Below are 17,494 nucleotides of genomic sequence, written 5' to 3'. Positions count from 1 at the left end.
AATCCTAAAAATCGGTTTACTAGGACGGCTGGACAAAGGGATGTAACCGAGAAACCCCTTGGTTATCGTATTGAATATATGGAATATAGAGCGATAGAAGATATGTAGAACCCAGCAGAATTGCAAACTCACACAAGAAAAGACTATCGTGATAGCTTCCCATATAAAAATATGGTGGAAAAGGCAGTTTTTGCAAAAAGTCACCAATAGATTTGTATTTTGTTTGAAACATTCTCATCCCCACCCTCTTTTAAGTACGTAAGAATAATATGAGAATGGAGGCTTAAAATAAAGCTGTTGGATAGTCAATACACCAACCGGGTGATAATGCAATAGAATCTACAAGCAAATCATGTTTTAAGTGAGCTTTTTTTACATAGTTTTATTTACAATCTGTTTTGCATTAAACAATAAGTTCAAATATGATGGCATTTTTAACAATACAGTAAAATAAAAATTGGAATGCATGAGTTAGCAGCTAAACAGCTTTAGCAGTAACAAAAAAAAAAAAACAAAGACAATAAATTTCAGAGCTGCTGTACAAATCGAGTCGGAAGGTCTAAAACATTTTCTCTTTTTAGTCTGTAGACATGTTGGCTGTTGTCTAGGAGGTTGAGGGCCAAATGTTTCGGATGATTCTCAAGCTTTGAGATGTATTTTTTACTGCAGCTCGTAACTTCTTCAGTAACAAATGGAATTTTGCAATCATTGTGAATGGTGACGTTGGATACATACCAAGGGGCTTTCAGGATGGTTCTTAGTAATTTTGACTGAAATATTTGTAATATATCCAAGTTTGATTTTGAAGCTGTTCCCCATAAAGAAATGCCATATGTCCAAATTGGTTTGAGGACAACCTTGTAAAGCAATAATTTATTTTCTATTGACAGTTTTGAATTTTTATTCATGAGCCAGTCCATTTGTCGAAACTTAGAATTTAGATGTTGCCGTTTGTTCCAAATATGGCTTCGCCAGGTAAGTTTTCTGTCGAGGTGGATGACTTAAATTACGCTGCGAAATAAAAGAATATAATATTTTATTTACTAATACTGTTTCTTACTAGTTTATAATTAAGAATATTTCGAAAATTGATTGGAAAGCATTAAAACAACAATTATATTATATACATTGGAGTTCAAAAAGATGGCCTGTCATGCCTCATGTCATCAAGCAAGACGGAGAAACACAACTGAATAACAATCCAGGCGCAGGTAGGCAATATGACTACAAGCACGGCGACAGACGCAGTCCGCAATACCTACCATTCAGGTCACTGAGTCTACATGAAATATGTTACAATACACAATACTGTATTGTTGATGACCTTCGTATTATATTTAACACACCCCTATCAAAAATCTAAAATAAGGTTCTATTATCAAGAGAGGACATTTATATGCAGCAAAAATATTTTCGCCATGCAGTTAACACGAATTAGGCCTACTATCATCTTATACTGTAAATATTTAATATTTTGATTAACTTTGGAATGTTTAAAAACAAAAGAAGATAAGGTATTGTACCATAATTAATTGTACTCTGCTGTATAACTACCGTATTTTCTGATTAATCATTGAGGTTAACTAAATTATGATATATTGATCGTTACACAATTTGGTGAATTGAAAACAAAGAGTTTTGACATTGAAGAGATGTATAAATAAATAAATGGGTATCAAAGTGTAAACTAAACTTTAAAATGAGGCATTACATAATTTTTTATGACGATACGAACGGTTAGATTAGTTTTACCGAGTTACTAGTTATTACAATTGTCGTATGTTACAGGAAAGTTACATAAAAAGGAATAACTTGTATTGTTGTGTACATTTGAAGAAAGATTACACTTCAGATTTCGGAAAAAAACGAACTGACATTAGATGGATGCTGAGAGTAAAAAAAAGCTTACAATGTGCCTGCTGGTGTTTCTAATTTGATATCGTGTATTCTACAAAAATTAGTAAAATTGTATCAGCACAATCTGCCGGAGGTTCACATCAACTACGGCGAATTTGATTTTTTTTTAAGTGGCGACAACTTGAACATGGAGATAAAATGTCTAGTTGTAAAGATGATGCCTTTAATACAAATGTATCAAATTTTAACGTTCAATTGAATAATATGGTATAACTGCTACAACATGGACAAACAAAACAACAATATTTTAGCAATCTTCTTTTTATTTCATTTCAATAAATTAAATGTAATAAATAGTTGATTGTGAGATGTACAAGTTGACTAGGAAGTGCTGCTTAGTATCCGTAGTGGATGCCGTATCCGTCAAAGGTCAGGTGAGCGACGGCAGGGGCGGCAGAGTAAGCAACTCCAAGGAGACCGTGAGCAGCGGGGGCAGCGGCGTAAGCAGCGGGTGCGTGGTAGGCGGGGGCGTAAGCGGGAGCAACAGCCTTAACGACGGGGGTGGCGTAAGCGGCAGGGGCGTGGTAGGCGGGGGCGGCGTACGCAGCAGGAGCGTAGGCGGGGGCGGCGTAGGTGGCGTAACCGGGGTTGCTCACACGGACGTCAGACTTGCTCACGCTGGAGTAGGGAGTGTCGATGGTCTTGGTGTAGGTGGAGACCTGTCCCAGGTTGCCAGGGGTCCTCAGGATGTTGGCGGAGGTGGAGGTGACGGCAGCAGGGGCGTAGGCATGGGCGGCGTACGCAGCAGGAGCGTATGCGGGGGCAGCGTACGCAGCGGGTGCGTAGGCGGGGGCGGCGAGGTAGCCTGCGTTGGCAACAGCCAAAGCGGCGGCGAGAACCAAGAACTGTGAACAAGTTTTTTATTTTATTTTTAAAAGTTGAATACCTATATAATAACACATATCGTGTATCACTAATATATGCATTAACAAAACATCGTCCCAACGAGTCATGTTAATAAGAACAATATAAGACCCCAACTCTATTAATCATACTTTTTAATAATTTAACTGTACTGCGTCATCTTGCTCAGAAAATTACTCAGCGAACCTCCTCCAAAGACAAAGACTCATAAAGTCCAATGCTCCCTCCCAAAGCACCCACAGAACAGTTATCGCAAGTTCTGCAAAGAGAGGTTAATCGAAACTCCCACTGTCTGGCTAGCCAATTACAGATATGCTATCGGCACGGATCTACAAGTGATCAATTAATTTTCCAGACGAAGATATACAAATTGAACCGAGTCAAGGGCGAGCCACGCCTAGGTCGGCCTCAGTCGGATCTGGGGCAGGGTCATTTTTGAAGAGCTTTTTGGAGAAAGCGTGTTACAACATTTCTTTAACGTCAGTAGATGAAAGGGATTGCGAGTTTACCGGGAACAGTTCCATTATTGGCCATTTGGTTCTGATTCAACTTGCTTCTGACCGGTGTCAGATTCAGATTAGTGAAATGTGTTACTCCGACCGACCATAGAACGCGACGGCATGTTATTTTGTCCTGTCCGTGATAAAGGAGCCCGCCCAAACAAAAAAAAAAAAAATGCTATAGTCATGCTAAGAAACACATCCATTTGACTATTTAGAAATATTAAGGTTTTTAGTTACAAAACTGCGTAAGGCTTTCTCCGGAAACAATGCACCAACATAAATTTATAAATGCGTTTAAATAATAATCGTCAACAATTATTTTAGGTTGATTATTATGAAATTGTGAATAACTAATTTACCTTTCACGTTATTAAAGTAGTTACTCTTGTCAAGTTTCTATCTAAAAGCGTTAAAGTTATATTAGAATATTTGTCCGTACAGTAAATAGTTGTTGTATTAACAGTCAAAGGTAAAACTCTTAAAAACCAAACAGGATATTTTGTTTGAATTGTCTTTACAACAAAAGGTATTTTAATTTTATCACCTACAATGGTCTTCTAAAGGCAACAGTACAAATATTCATAGAGATATTAAAGCCCTAAAAGCTATATTGCAACAAATTATGCTTTTTGCTAACTAAATATTATTTTAATTATTAAATAAATATTTAATTCAGAGGAATTTAAAAAGTTCCATTTCTCTCAAATGTTAAAACAACACCTAATGCTACTCGGCCAAGATTTATTTTGCCAAGTAGTCATTGGATTACTGAACTCTGTACACAAGCCAATTATATTGATTAAAAAATACTTATTAAATTTATTGCTTTTGAAAGAACCTGCTCTGAATTTGCTAAAACTGACTCACTGCGTTAACGGGCTAAGACGATAGTACTATTTTTAGTTAAGATTTGTTATATAGGTAAACATTTCAGATATACTTTATGCTACAGTTTAATTTTCGTGATTGGCTAAGACGATTTCTCATATACTATCACACAAAGTAACAGGCCAGTAGTACGTGTTAAAACTATATCATATATAAACCCACATTTAACGTTATTATTGTAGAACTATGTGAAATGGGTTTAACAATTATAAAATACAACATAACAGGTTGAGGAGTAAAATGTTACATTTAAAATGTATCCTAACAGCTCAACACGAATAACGTATTATAAGCTAACAAAAACTTAACCAATTTGTCTCAGACAGATGGAAAATATAAGAAAATCCTAGTTTGGTTCAATAATTAACGAATAAAATATTCGTAAAGGAAACAAATTTCCAACCCAATTACGATGATAATTTAGTTAAAAAAGAAATCTCCAATATTGTAGACAATGTTTATTAGTTCAATTTGACAAATATCAATTTTTGAAGTCAAGTTTCTATTCACGCTCTTAAAAGCTTACAAATGTATGCTTAACTTATTGAGTCATGTTAAAGGCAAGAAAAGATAAATAAATTAAAAATCCACCCAAAGGATATTACTAAGTTAAATCCATCTCAAAACACCTCGAAAATTCAAAAATCTTAAGTAACCTTAAAAATCCAAAAAGACAAATTGTTTAATAACAAAGTCGATATAATTTTGTTTATGTTTGAATTTATTAAATTCTTTACAAGCAATATAATACTAAAATGGTAGTAGAGTACTAAGTGTTACCTTGTACATGGTGATGTGTTGTTGAGTGTGACACAACTGTACAGCCTGATGGTGGCCGATAGCTTATATAGCAGACCAGGTCCAGGTCCACCCTCCTGGTATGACCGTGACGGGCTGCGGACCTTGGACAACCGACCGGGCTCTGGGTCACCCGCGCCCCGCCTCCTCACCACCGTCAAATACGACCAGGGATGTCAGTTCCGTATATTGTGAGGATTTTTCATACATTCATTATTTGATAACCGAATAAAAATGGTCTGGATCTAGAATCAATCTCTCTTGGAATCGAACCAGAGTACCCTTCAGATTTGAAGGTTAGCATTAGGTCTATAACCATTAACCAATAATAGGCCACCCATAAAATATTTTAAATTGAAATAAATAACAACGAGGTGTTATCCCTTCCTACGTACGGAAATTCAGTAGTCAGTTAAAACCGTGTACAATTCAGATCAGCTAGTTTGCACATATAAAGACAAAGTTTCTTGTAGTTTTAATGTGAAAAATCATCTTATAAACAAATGTTGTGTGACCAAATATGTTTTTATTCCATCATAGGGCTATACGATATGCATTTTAAATCCGATAACTTTACAATAAAACAGCAATTCTGCAATTTTTACGATGTGAAAAGCCTTGAAGTGAGATTTGCAGCCGATTCGCACAGACGCACACTGAATATAAGTAGCCTACAGTAGAGAGAGTCAATTGAGAAGTGTATAGACCTAGACAACGCTACCACCTTCCATAGCATACCTGCTTCTTCCATAATTATTATCACAACAATACAACTACTATACACAATTTCCAGTAGGTCTGAATAGAAACGACCTAAAATAAAACGATAATATCCACTAAAATTCACAGTACACATAATTTAACTTTGGTGTCCTAACAACAAAACTAATCGTCACACCTATCCTTTATATAAATTTCACTTCATTAATTGCTAAATAAATAAGTGTAAACAAAGAAAAGTAAAAACAATAACAGTTTGTTTTAAAATAGCTGTTTGGTTCAAATAACATTCATTTGAAAAAAATAACTGGTCACATGTAGCAGGATTATAAACAGTAAACAAGCTGGTAAAGCTAATGACGTAATTGTCAATGTTTATCATCCATACCGTTATCAGTTCTATCCTTGATAATTACCCACGCTCATTGAATAAATGTACATCGTAATTTTCCATATTAGTTAATTTAAACTACAATATATTCATAGTTGAAATAAAAGTGAAATTTTCACGTTTGGGGGCGCTGATATAGGCACCCCCAAACGTAACCACAACTGAACACGATTTCATAAAAGGATGGTTTGTCTAATTGCAGTATCCTAGGTCAATGTTGACGTTGTGTTCAATCTATGTCATCCATCTCTATCTGTTTATCTTTGTATAAAACCCGGCTGAGGTTGTGGTGGTAATTTAAAATCGTGATTCCTGATTATTCTTGATCTTCTTTTTATGACATCAATATTTCCGGGCCTAATCCAAACAAAGTTAAAGCAGACAAGCATTAATTGTAAACAAAAAGCTACCGTACCATGAAGAATTAAAACATATAAACATTGTTATTTTTCTAATCTTTCCTTGGAAAGTGGAGCAGTAAAATAATTTGCATTTATCCTTTTTCATCAAGACTCTTGTACAGAGCATCGATTTGTACTGTGATTTAATTAATTTTGGTCTAAACTATTTCAAACTGTGGTCTAATTATCTCTACTAATTTTACTTATTTCCTATAATCAATGAAAAAATGAGGGTAAATAAAATAACCTCATAGTTCCATAGTTTATATTTAACCAGCTGTTAGTTAAAATAAATTATATTGCTCTAAAACAAATCGAAGATTACAAAGATTGCTTTAAAAAATAATTCGAACATCCTAGTATTTTACTATGTATATTTAATTAATCTGTCATCCTCTTACAGAAGAATTGAACGTATCAATGATTAGCATTACACATAGTATAAATAAGTCAACCCTAAGTATGTCTTTACATTTTTTATCCAAATGCTGAATTTGTGACACAAAAGCTGAATGTTTACAGCTGTTATGTTAAGCAAATTATTTTATGCCAAAAGCTAGTTTAGAATCTTAGCGTCGGCTGCTAGACTTTAAAAAAATTAAAACTTAATTTCTAAAAAACTGGGACCCTAAACTAAAATTATGGCTTCAACATTCCCTAGTTCTAAAAATTATCATTCTTTCAACACAAAAATCATGAAAATCCGTCAAGTGGTTGATTCAGAATCGTGAAATAAAAAAAAAACCCTGTTACGTTTTAATATTATAGAATAAATAACAATAAAGCCCCTAGTTAAATTCTTTAAATAATATAAATCACAAACCCTCATGGCGAATCTTTTCACCTTAAACATGATTATATAAAAGTATGAATAGGCAATAATAAACTAACAAAGATTGAACTGTTTTTTTTATGACACAAAACTACCTCTAGGTGCTTAGTGTTATTATTTTGTATAAATACGACATAATTTCATCAATTTGCACTCATAACAAGTTATAAGTGTACGACCAAATAACTTTTCTACATCTCGGTAAGGATGAGTGCTAAAAATGTGCCTTAATGATGAAAAATTGTATTTAACATTTCTTTATAGAAAGAAGTCTTTTTGAAATCACCGTTAAAATTAAAAATACCCCCGCCGCAGCAAACCTGCAGACTAAGCGAATTTCCATTTGACTGATTGGATTTACACTGAAATGTCTACTTAAAAATATAACATTTATTCATGATTTAAATAGAATTAGTTTAACAAGTACTTAGGTTTGCTGCATCAGGGAGGGTAAAACTGTTAATGTGAATAGTTAGTAAGAAATAAAAACATTTTCCAAATTTGATCAAAATATGTTCACAAACAAGCAAACTACAACAGTTTACTTTTTCTCCATAAGAATAACATGGGAATTTTAAATTTACAATTTTTTGGAATTTTCTCCGTAACCATTAGGCGCATAATAACGCTTCAATATACTAAATTATTTGTTTTTTTAAGCTCTACAAAATGGTTTGGAAAGGAATTGCTAAATTTTATGTTTTTTGGGTCAAAAATGGGAAAAACCTATTTTTACCCCATAAAACCCCCCCCCCCGTAAACCCCCGTTACCATGGTCCGATCATGCTGGATCGCGAACTCGTTCGAATAAACGTAGGTTTACACGTTTGTACCAAATTTCATCAAAATCGGATCATTTTTGCTCGTGTTATCGTGCTGACGGACACACACACACACACACACACACACACATATATATATATATATATATATATATATATGAATTTGAACGGATGGCGTTTTTGGCCTCTAGGGACCTCAAAACGTAAAAAAAATTGGTCCCGCGTCCATGTCTTACCATGAGTACTACGGTAATAGCTTATTCCCTATATGAGAAATTCGCTAAAACATATTTTTAAGTTGAGGGGAATTTACCGTTTTCTTAATTAATTTAGCCTTATCTTTATTTCATTTTATTTTTGAAGAAGGGCATTTAAGGGTTGTAAAAGAATACTGGATACATTTGAACCATTCTTCCACCTCTAGGTTTCAACGCACAAGTCACTAGTTTCTTTGTATTCTTGTTAAAAATGTCAACCTCTAAAAACCAAGGATATTGAAATCAGACTTCATTATTTTTGACCAACGAATTTTGGTAAAGTTTTATGGAACAACCAAGTTCCATCTTGTACATAATATATCGAAGAATAGAATCTAAAATTCGGATAGTTGCAGGAATTTATGTACATGTTTTAGACTTGTGCAAACAGTAACCATCAAAAAAACGTTGGTATAACGATTTATTCTAAAAAGGCTAAATTAGTGTTAGTTTCAAATTACTTATTTCTCTTCATGTATATCAAAGATATATTTATGCATGAGCCATCTGTGTCTGCACCTCAAACAAGGCCACTTCTGAACATATCCTGGAAGTAGGGAAAGACTAATAAGGTTTATATTTAGGCTTTTTTATAACTGGGAGCCATTCAATATCAGTGCGAAACCTATCATATGGTTGTTTACCTTCTATTGAGGGTCAAGTCCTCAGTATAATGACGTGGAGCTAACGCAGCCATGTCACAAATTAGGTGAGACAGTTTCTCTGTGACGTCATTTATTGTACAGGTTTAAAGATAAAAAAAATGTTTAATACTTTAGAATCAAATATGAAAAGAGAATATAAATTGGAAATATAGGTACCATTTAAAACTGTACACTTTTAAAACTGGTACTTAGTCATTGTATTCCTTTTTTAATGCTACATTATATAGCCTTCTAGATCGATGATATTATTATTTGAGTTAAAAATGTGTGAACTACCTGAAGAATATATCATTTTGTAAACTGCAGTAGAAATTTAAAAAACGGGATCCATTGCCTATATGTGGCACAGGGTATATACTTAGAAAGAGGGCCTATCCAATGACTAATGTTCTAGTATGTAGTATAGTGATTTAAAGAGATTATTAGTGAAGAGTGAATTGTTTGAACGAAAAACAATATATATATATTTTGAGACAGAAGTAGGTATATTTCATAATACTTATAGTGTTGATAGTATGCTAATAAAAACCCAGCGACCTTACCATCCACAGATCAAGTCTAGTTAATTATTTATATTAGACAATGCTTTATATATAATTTATATTGGATTTGAAAATGATATATTAACATCCTAAAAGTTTTCTGTACATAGCAGCCAAGATTTGTCAGGAAACGCAATAATTACTAAAGCAATAACGGTCTTAGAAGACTGACTTGATCAGCAGTGGAACAAGTATAAGCATAATAGTGTGGTGGCTTAGCGAAATTATCGTGACCTGATGGATTAAAGCTACAGACTTTGTACATTTCTTCCATACCGTAAATACAAACAATTTATGGGGAGGCCCGATTTTCAGGTCTGACATCTTGAAATACGACGCCATCTTTGTTTTCTTTAGAGGAATTGAACAATTTATTGAAAATGGCCTAATATCACCCAAAAGGGCACAATTACGCCATTATGTATGTATAACATGTTTTGTTCACAATCAAATTTAATATAAAATTATATTAAAAACCACTTCAATAACTTAAATAGTTTTGAAGATATACACTGTTAAAGTTGAAAAGTTGATATATTCCTCTACGCAACCATAGATCTCTATATGGAGACGGACCAATATTTTAATCATAAAGTTTCATAAAGATTACGTTCAAACATATTACAGCAACTCGTAATTTTTAGCGGTATTTGAAATTGGTAGTAGTAATAAGTATGAGTGTTAAAAATATAGCAATTACGAGTTGGTTAACAACGAGGCTCTCGTTAATCTTTTCATGGATGACCCAGAAAACAACCGGTCCAACGACCTTGCTGTAGGCGTGTCTGAGTGTGTATGTGTGCAACTAGATCTGTCTGATAAAAACAATTAATTTGCATCCATTGAGTAACACGCCTGATGTTACTGTTGGGGCGAATCCATACATCATTGCCATTACATGATAGGCGAAAGTCGCTAAAACAGTGGTTTCCACATAATATTTCGCTTACATTTATTGCTAAACCTTTGAAAATTTGACAGAACAAAACAAAATTAATGTGTTGACAAGAACTGATTGATTGATCAATTACTTCTAAGATTTAACAAAACAATAATTTTTTTAATAGTTACATTTTCCCCGTTTTAGATCACCTTTTCTGGTTAAAATGGGGACGTCATAAGAACGTCTGTAATTTTGAACACATTTATTAAAAGCCAACTGTACATCCCTATTATAATGTGCAATACATCCACAACTTTAGTTACCAACTTAAATCTCTTTAAGACATTGGCAGCCTCTTTTAACCTTGCCTTTGCACTAAGGCAAAGCACCTGGTTTGAACTCCTAACATACAAAAAACCACATTCCAATTACAGCGGAGGATGCAAAATAGCATCCTAATTAATAACATACATAAAATACACTACATCATTATGATATAACTTCAAGGTTATATCATTACCAAAAACCTAAATACGACCAGAATTAAGGTTATTTCTGAATTAAGTTATTCGGTTCGTTTGAATTAAGGTGTCGGTTTTAATAATTAAACGCATACGATAGTAAGTGCGTTGTATCTTGTATATGTATTCAGCCTTATAAACATTCATAGGCTAGTGTTGTAAATATATATTGTTTTTGAAGAATTATTTCTTACAGGCTGTTGTAAGGCGTGTATGCATGCACGCCAATACTGCTATGGCGTGATTTATTAATGATTGTTAATTTCATAAGTATTGGTGGTTACATTACATTAGGTAACTAATGCGATTAAAAGCGTAACACAAGTATAATATTCGCAACTGGTCATATAAAGCAACCGATTAAAATACATACACTTGTAATTAATGTACAGGTTTCAAAAACTAATAAAATTATTTCATTTTTGATATGTGACTGATATTAACGAACAAACATAATCATAGGGAGGTTATTTTCACACATAGGCCTACACCAATAAGTTTACTTTTGCAGAAGGGAGCCTTACGTTTGGTAGCAAAAGTTAGCCAATGGACTCCAAGCGAAGGTATTTTTGTGTAACACAATATTATGACTTTGTACTTAACGTATGCAATGCATGCCATGTTATATGTTTGGTTAAATTTAGCTGCTGTCCTGGTAATTATTTTTTTAATGTAGGACAAACTCATGACCATAACGCCCAGATAAGGTAAAGATTTGTTCCAGAGTGAGAAGAAATCAGAGTGTCAAAAGGACAGAAAATACCCCTTAGGTCAAGGGAAATTTTTTTTTCAAAAAATTGTCTAAGTCCATCAAGAAACTAGAAGGTAAAAATCAGTTCAGTGTAATCCGAAGATCGTTGGCCGTTGTAGCAATGAAATAACCAAACCCACCCAAATACCAAAGGAAATTCATTAATAATTTATGTAACGAGAGGTGTTTTACCTCTTAAATGTGGAGGGTCTCGTAAAAGTAGTACACTGTCATGCAATATGCATTTTATTGGTAAAGTGTTTTTTTTTTATGAAGATATTATTATTGCAATGTTTCATCTGATTACAACATCAATCCACCATACAACTATACATTGTGACGATGCATAATTATTCTCATTGAAACTATCACCCTTGTAAATTTCCCATCGTTAATTTTAACAAATGTTCAATTTGGTTGAATTTGGTTTGGTATCTTCTAATATATAAAATTCTCGTGTCACAGTGTTTGTCTGCAAACTCCTCCGGAACGACTTCACCGATCGTTATGAAATTTGGTGTGTAAATTCTGTAGGTATGCGAATCGGACGTAAACTATTTCCCGTTTCGAAATTCTTAAAAGGGCTCCGCCCCAGTGGCTCTGGAGTTTCCCATGTTAACCTTATGAGAAATGGAATTAATGAATCTTAACAGCTGTTTCAATTAAACAAGTTGGTTCTGTTGTATGATGTTCAATAGCATTAAAGTTACAAGGATTACCAACAGGGTGCAGCACTATTATTTCTTTAACATTTATGACAACAGCTAATTTGCAACCAAAAGGTGAGTGAGCGTAGCGAACGAACTTCAACCTGGAGGCGAGTGAGCGTAGCGAACGAGCTAACCTGAAGGCAAGTGAGCGCAGCGAACGAGGTCCAACCTAAAGGTGAGTGAGCGTAGCGAACGAGCTCCAACCCAAAGGTGAGTGAGCGTAGCGAACGAACTTCAACCAGGACGTGATTGAGCGATGCGAACGAGATCATCTTGAAAATTAAACGTAACGGTACTTTCTTTCCATCGGTCTGTCTTAGGGGAAACCTATAACTTAGGCGATACGAAGTTCGCCGGGTCAGCTAGTTCTTTTATAAAATAATAGTGGTTTATTTACCTTTACTTTCGTTCCAGTTCAATAATACAGTAGTTGTAGTATCTACAACCATAGTTTCGACGCTAGTTTCGTCATGGTCACGTAGTTAGCAAGACGAGGAATATCTTGTCATAGTCAGTCGCTTATCATTTCTCGACTTTCTAACTACGTGACCATGACGCAACTAGCGCCGAAACCATGGTTGTAGATACTACTATTAACTATTATTGAGCTGGGACGAAAGTAAAGGTAAATAAACCACTATTATTTTATATTTGTCTTACCAGTTCAGGGGCAAGCCACAACAATGAGAACATCTTTTTATATTAGAAGATCTTACAAGGAGTAAGCGTATTAATTGTGCACCAAGGGGGTGGCCATATTTTGGCTTTTAAGAAGAATACAATCAGCAAAGACCTTGAACCATTACAAACGGTACTATAGTGCTACTTATTTGTTTACTAAACTATAATCCTTATGCATTTGACTTTTGTGTGTATATCGATGTTCCGTTGCGGTAGAGCAGGGTACCTCTCCCTTTTGAAATTTAATTGACTGAAATTAGTTACTTGTTTTGAAAGCATGATTCATGCTGGCAATGTTCGCCTATGTAAGTTCAATGTTTTAATTAGCATAGGAAGTAATAGAATATTTCGTACCGTGGGCCAAAAATTAGGTTTTGCTGGCTCGAGGTAGTTTTTAAGTTCGAGACGAAGTCGAGAACTTAAAACGAACGAGAGCTGCAAAACCATTTCGGTCCGTGGTACTAACGCAATTTTTCACCACACTATACCCTATTACCACTGAGTATTATATGTGTTGGCGACATTTGAGTGCTGTTGATTAAAATGTATCTCTGTAATTTAAGGTCAGATATAATTTAAGATTTGCGATCAAAAATTAAAATATGTTACAATAGCTTTGCTGATCCATAAGGGTTACATATCTACCTACATATTCTACGTTGTAAGCAAGAAGTATGTTTAAAAATATTTCATGAATGTGTCATACACAATTTATCCACCAGAACTTTAATAAAAGTGAAAAAAAATGTTTAAAACTATACTTATTTTTAAAACAAATGAATCTATTATAGCTTAAAATAAGATCAAGCTAAGAAGTCATAATGTACATGTACCGTGTATTACTATCATTAAAAACATGACTGCGGCCAACGCGACATCAGATGATTGCTAAGGCCTTAGCAACACTTTTCTACTGAAAAAGGTTGTGTGATACTTCGGAATAATCTTTGAACCTCTTTTATGTAATGGTAGCATAGGTCTGTAGCTTACATCATACAGTATACAAGTTTGCCGACTATACAAAATTATTATTCGCATTTGCATTTTAGTGCAATTTGAAAAATAATGCATTGGACCCACTTTGTACAACGAGCTGTTACCTATTCTTTTTAAAAACTGCTACCTTTAATCTTGTCCCCGCTAAATCTTGCCTATGCCATTTCAGTACACCTCAGTCAAAGATGCACTAAACATCAGGCTGTGGTGGACCCGGGATAATCAAGAAGTTGTTACGTTATATTATATTTTTGAACTCAAATTTTATTTGGAAAAATATTATTTGATTATCGTTTTGTGGGCGGACCTGAGACCGTACACCTAGTATATAGGTTAGGTAAAATTAACTTTCCCTAGTAAGTAGATCAACAAGACCGCTTATAGACAATAGATTGAGTTTCATTGCTTAAAATAGCAATCTATGCATATTTTTGTATTTACGGGTTGTATACGGAGATTATTTCTCTACTTAAATCAAGCAATTACGTAAAGAGATGTTATTACAGCATACAATAATCTACGTGTGCTAATTAATTGCATATAAAAAGGTAATTTAATTTGACATAGAAAGACAAAATAAAAAGTTAACTGAGCTTCCGTTGTAGTGTATCGAATATAGGTTGTATATACAATTTAGTGGTGACAAGTTGAGTAATTCAGAGCATAGCAGACAACTGCCTGATAGGGTGAAATAAATCTTGAATATAACATAAAACGTTTATTTAAATAACCTTAGAACTAAAGGAATAAGACACTAGGATGGCACGAGGAGATGGTATTTTATGCAATGAAATGATGAGGGTTGGTGTAAGTGAGGATAGTGGATACTTAGTATCCATAATGGACTCCATATCCATCAAAAGACAGATGAGCTACGGCGGTGGCAGGGGAGTATGCAACACCAAGAAGACCGTGAGTGGCAGGAGCGGCGTAGGCAGCAGGAGCGTGGTAGGCGGCAGGGGCGGCGTACGCAGCGGGGGCGGCGTAGGCAAGAGGGGCATGGTAGGCGGGGGCGGCGTACGCAGCAGGAGCGTAGGCGGGGGCGGCGTAGGTGGCGTAGCCGGGGTTGCTCACACGGACGTCAGACTTGCTCACGCTGGAGTAGGGAGTGTCGATGGTCTTGGTGTAGGTGGAGACCTGTCCCAGGTTGCCGGGGGTCCTCAGGATGTTGGCAGAGGTAGAGGTGAGGGCGGCGGGGGCGTGGTAGGCAGGGGCGGCGTACGCAGCAGGGGCGTAGGCAGGAGCAGCATAGGCAGCGGGGGCATATGCGGGGCCAGAGACATAGGCAGCCTGGGCTACAGCCAGGGCGGCGGCGAGGACAACGAACTGTAACATTACGATATGTTAATTTCGTATACTACATTTCTATAAAGTTGTAAGACTAATTTGGGCTTTATTTATATCATAATCTTAAGTCAGCACATTTTATATTTTTGCATACGGAGGGTTTTTATCTAATAATTAAGTAACTACTAGCAGATTCTTCACTTAAACACTGATTTGAATTTGAATTTCAGGAACCAAATCTTAAAAGGGAGATTCTGTTATGGATCTGTCAATGCTGTACCATAAACAAAGTGTTTTTTCGTTGTAAGTGAGGCTAAGTGACCAAATGGGGGGTTGCGGTAAGGATAATTAATTGGCTATCATTGTAAGGATGTCTAAAAATATAGGCGTGCAATCAAGTGCTTCTTTGACACTTTGCAATTTCGTTTTAATTCATCATCGATGGTGTTTTCTAAGGTGTAGCTATAAATGAATGATATATCAGACTATTTTTATTACTATTGTACCGATTCAGATGGGAACGCAACTGATCGTCTTTTATCCCAGAAATTAGCGTAGAATGGAGAATGGATATAATATGATATAACTCTCATCCCAGCGAATCTGGATGAATAATATTAAAAATGGCGTGTACATTTAAACCATACATTCATTAACCACACTATGTGTACTACTATAAATCTAGTAGACGGGAGTCTGACCTGTGATAGGCGGGGCTGACCTTAGACAAGTGCAGGAGAAAGTACAATCTGTTATGCGCGGAGATAACACTTACATAACGCGCGACCTTGCTCCTCCACGCGGACACTGAACCTCACCTGTCCCACTGTACCACACTCTCCCATACTGTCCCCTACTGTCCCACACTGTACCACACTCTCCCATACTGTCCCCTACTGTCCCACACTGTACCACACTCTCCCATACTGTCCCCTACTGTCCCACACTGTACCACACTCTCCCATACTGTCCCCTACTGTCCCACACTGTACCACACTCTCCCATACTGTCCCCTACTGTCCCACTGTACCACACTCTCCCATACTGTCCCCTACTGTCCCACTGTACCACACTCTCCCATACTGTCCCCTACTGTCCCACACTGTACCACACTCTCCCATACTGTCCCCTACTGTCCCACACTGTACCACACTCTCCCATACTGTCCCCTACTGTCCCACTGTACCACACTCTCCCATACTGTCCCCTACTGTCCCACACTAACTCTATATGTCCCCAAAGATGTGTTTGGAGTAAAGTTGAGAGGAAATCATTTAATGCTAAAGTAATCATTTCACATAGGCCTATCAGGGGAAACTGTAAAGGACAATTTTAAACTACAATGGATTGAGCAAGAGAGAGGCTTGACAAAGATAACATCACGTAAGTTTGAGTAGTAAATAAAACTCCTAAATGGAAAGCTTTAAACTCTGACATGGAAATTCTTCTGTAAAACAAGAAGCTATTACAATGTTTGAAATCAATTACTCTAAATTTAGAAAAACAATGATATTATTAATCTATTGTTCTACAATTAACACCGACTATGTCCTACTTTGCTCATATGTAATACCAGTATAATTTACCTTTTTCGGTAGCCTAAGGAAGGTGTCAACAGTAGAGTTCTGCAGTAGACGTTTCGTGACAATTACGACACATCTTCAGCTGCGTAGTACAGCTGGTTAAAACAGCTCACATTGAGAGTGTTTGTCAAATTTTAAAATAAGTCGGAGAATACGGAGACAAATGCGGACAAGACAACGGACACACATTATTTACACAGTTTATGGCATTGATGAACTCGGCGGAATCACACGAAATTCATCGAAAGAACAACATACGACAAATGTTGTAGGCCTACTCACGCAGCTGAAGATGTGTCGTAATTGACACGAAACGTGTACTGCAGAACTCTACTGTTGACACTTTAGGCTACCGAAAAATGTAAGTTATACCGAATAATTGATAGGTGTCTTGGCTTTAATAACGGACAAGCGTCAGTCGTCAGTACAGCACGAACACTATGATAAACTGTGTGCATCTTTATATGTTTAACGGCAACAAATTAAAACATTATGTCTACTAAATATATTCTTTGCCAATTG

At 35.7% G+C, this 17,494-nt stretch overlaps 1 protein-coding gene across 1 annotated transcript; it reads right to left on the bottom strand.

Annotated features, from left to right (window-relative positions):
• Positions 1-2,162: 2,162 nt before the first annotated feature.
• On the bottom strand, positions 2,163-15,437 carry LOC128996995 (adhesive plaque matrix protein-like). Its single transcript, XM_054422570.1, has 3 exons — positions 14,934-15,437; positions 4,953-4,997; positions 2,163-2,762 (listed from the first exon to the last, which is right to left on the bottom strand). The coding sequence occupies exons 1-3, from the start codon at positions 15,435-15,437 to the stop codon at positions 2,253-2,255; spliced, it is 1,059 nt and encodes a 352-aa protein (XP_054278545.1). The 3' UTR covers positions 2,163-2,252.
• Between the last annotated feature and the right edge of the window lie 2,057 nt (positions 15,438-17,494).

Source organism: Macrosteles quadrilineatus, unplaced genomic scaffold (genome assembly GCF_028750875.1).
Source record: "Macrosteles quadrilineatus isolate MER2022 unplaced genomic scaffold, UCM_ALF_1.0 Scaffold_1__1_contigs__length_201487025, whole genome shotgun sequence".
NCBI lineage: Eukaryota > Metazoa > Arthropoda > Insecta > Hemiptera > Cicadellidae > Macrosteles > Macrosteles quadrilineatus.
The sequence above is the reverse complement of the archived record's forward strand: the minus strand, read 5'-3'. Positions and strand labels throughout refer to the sequence as shown.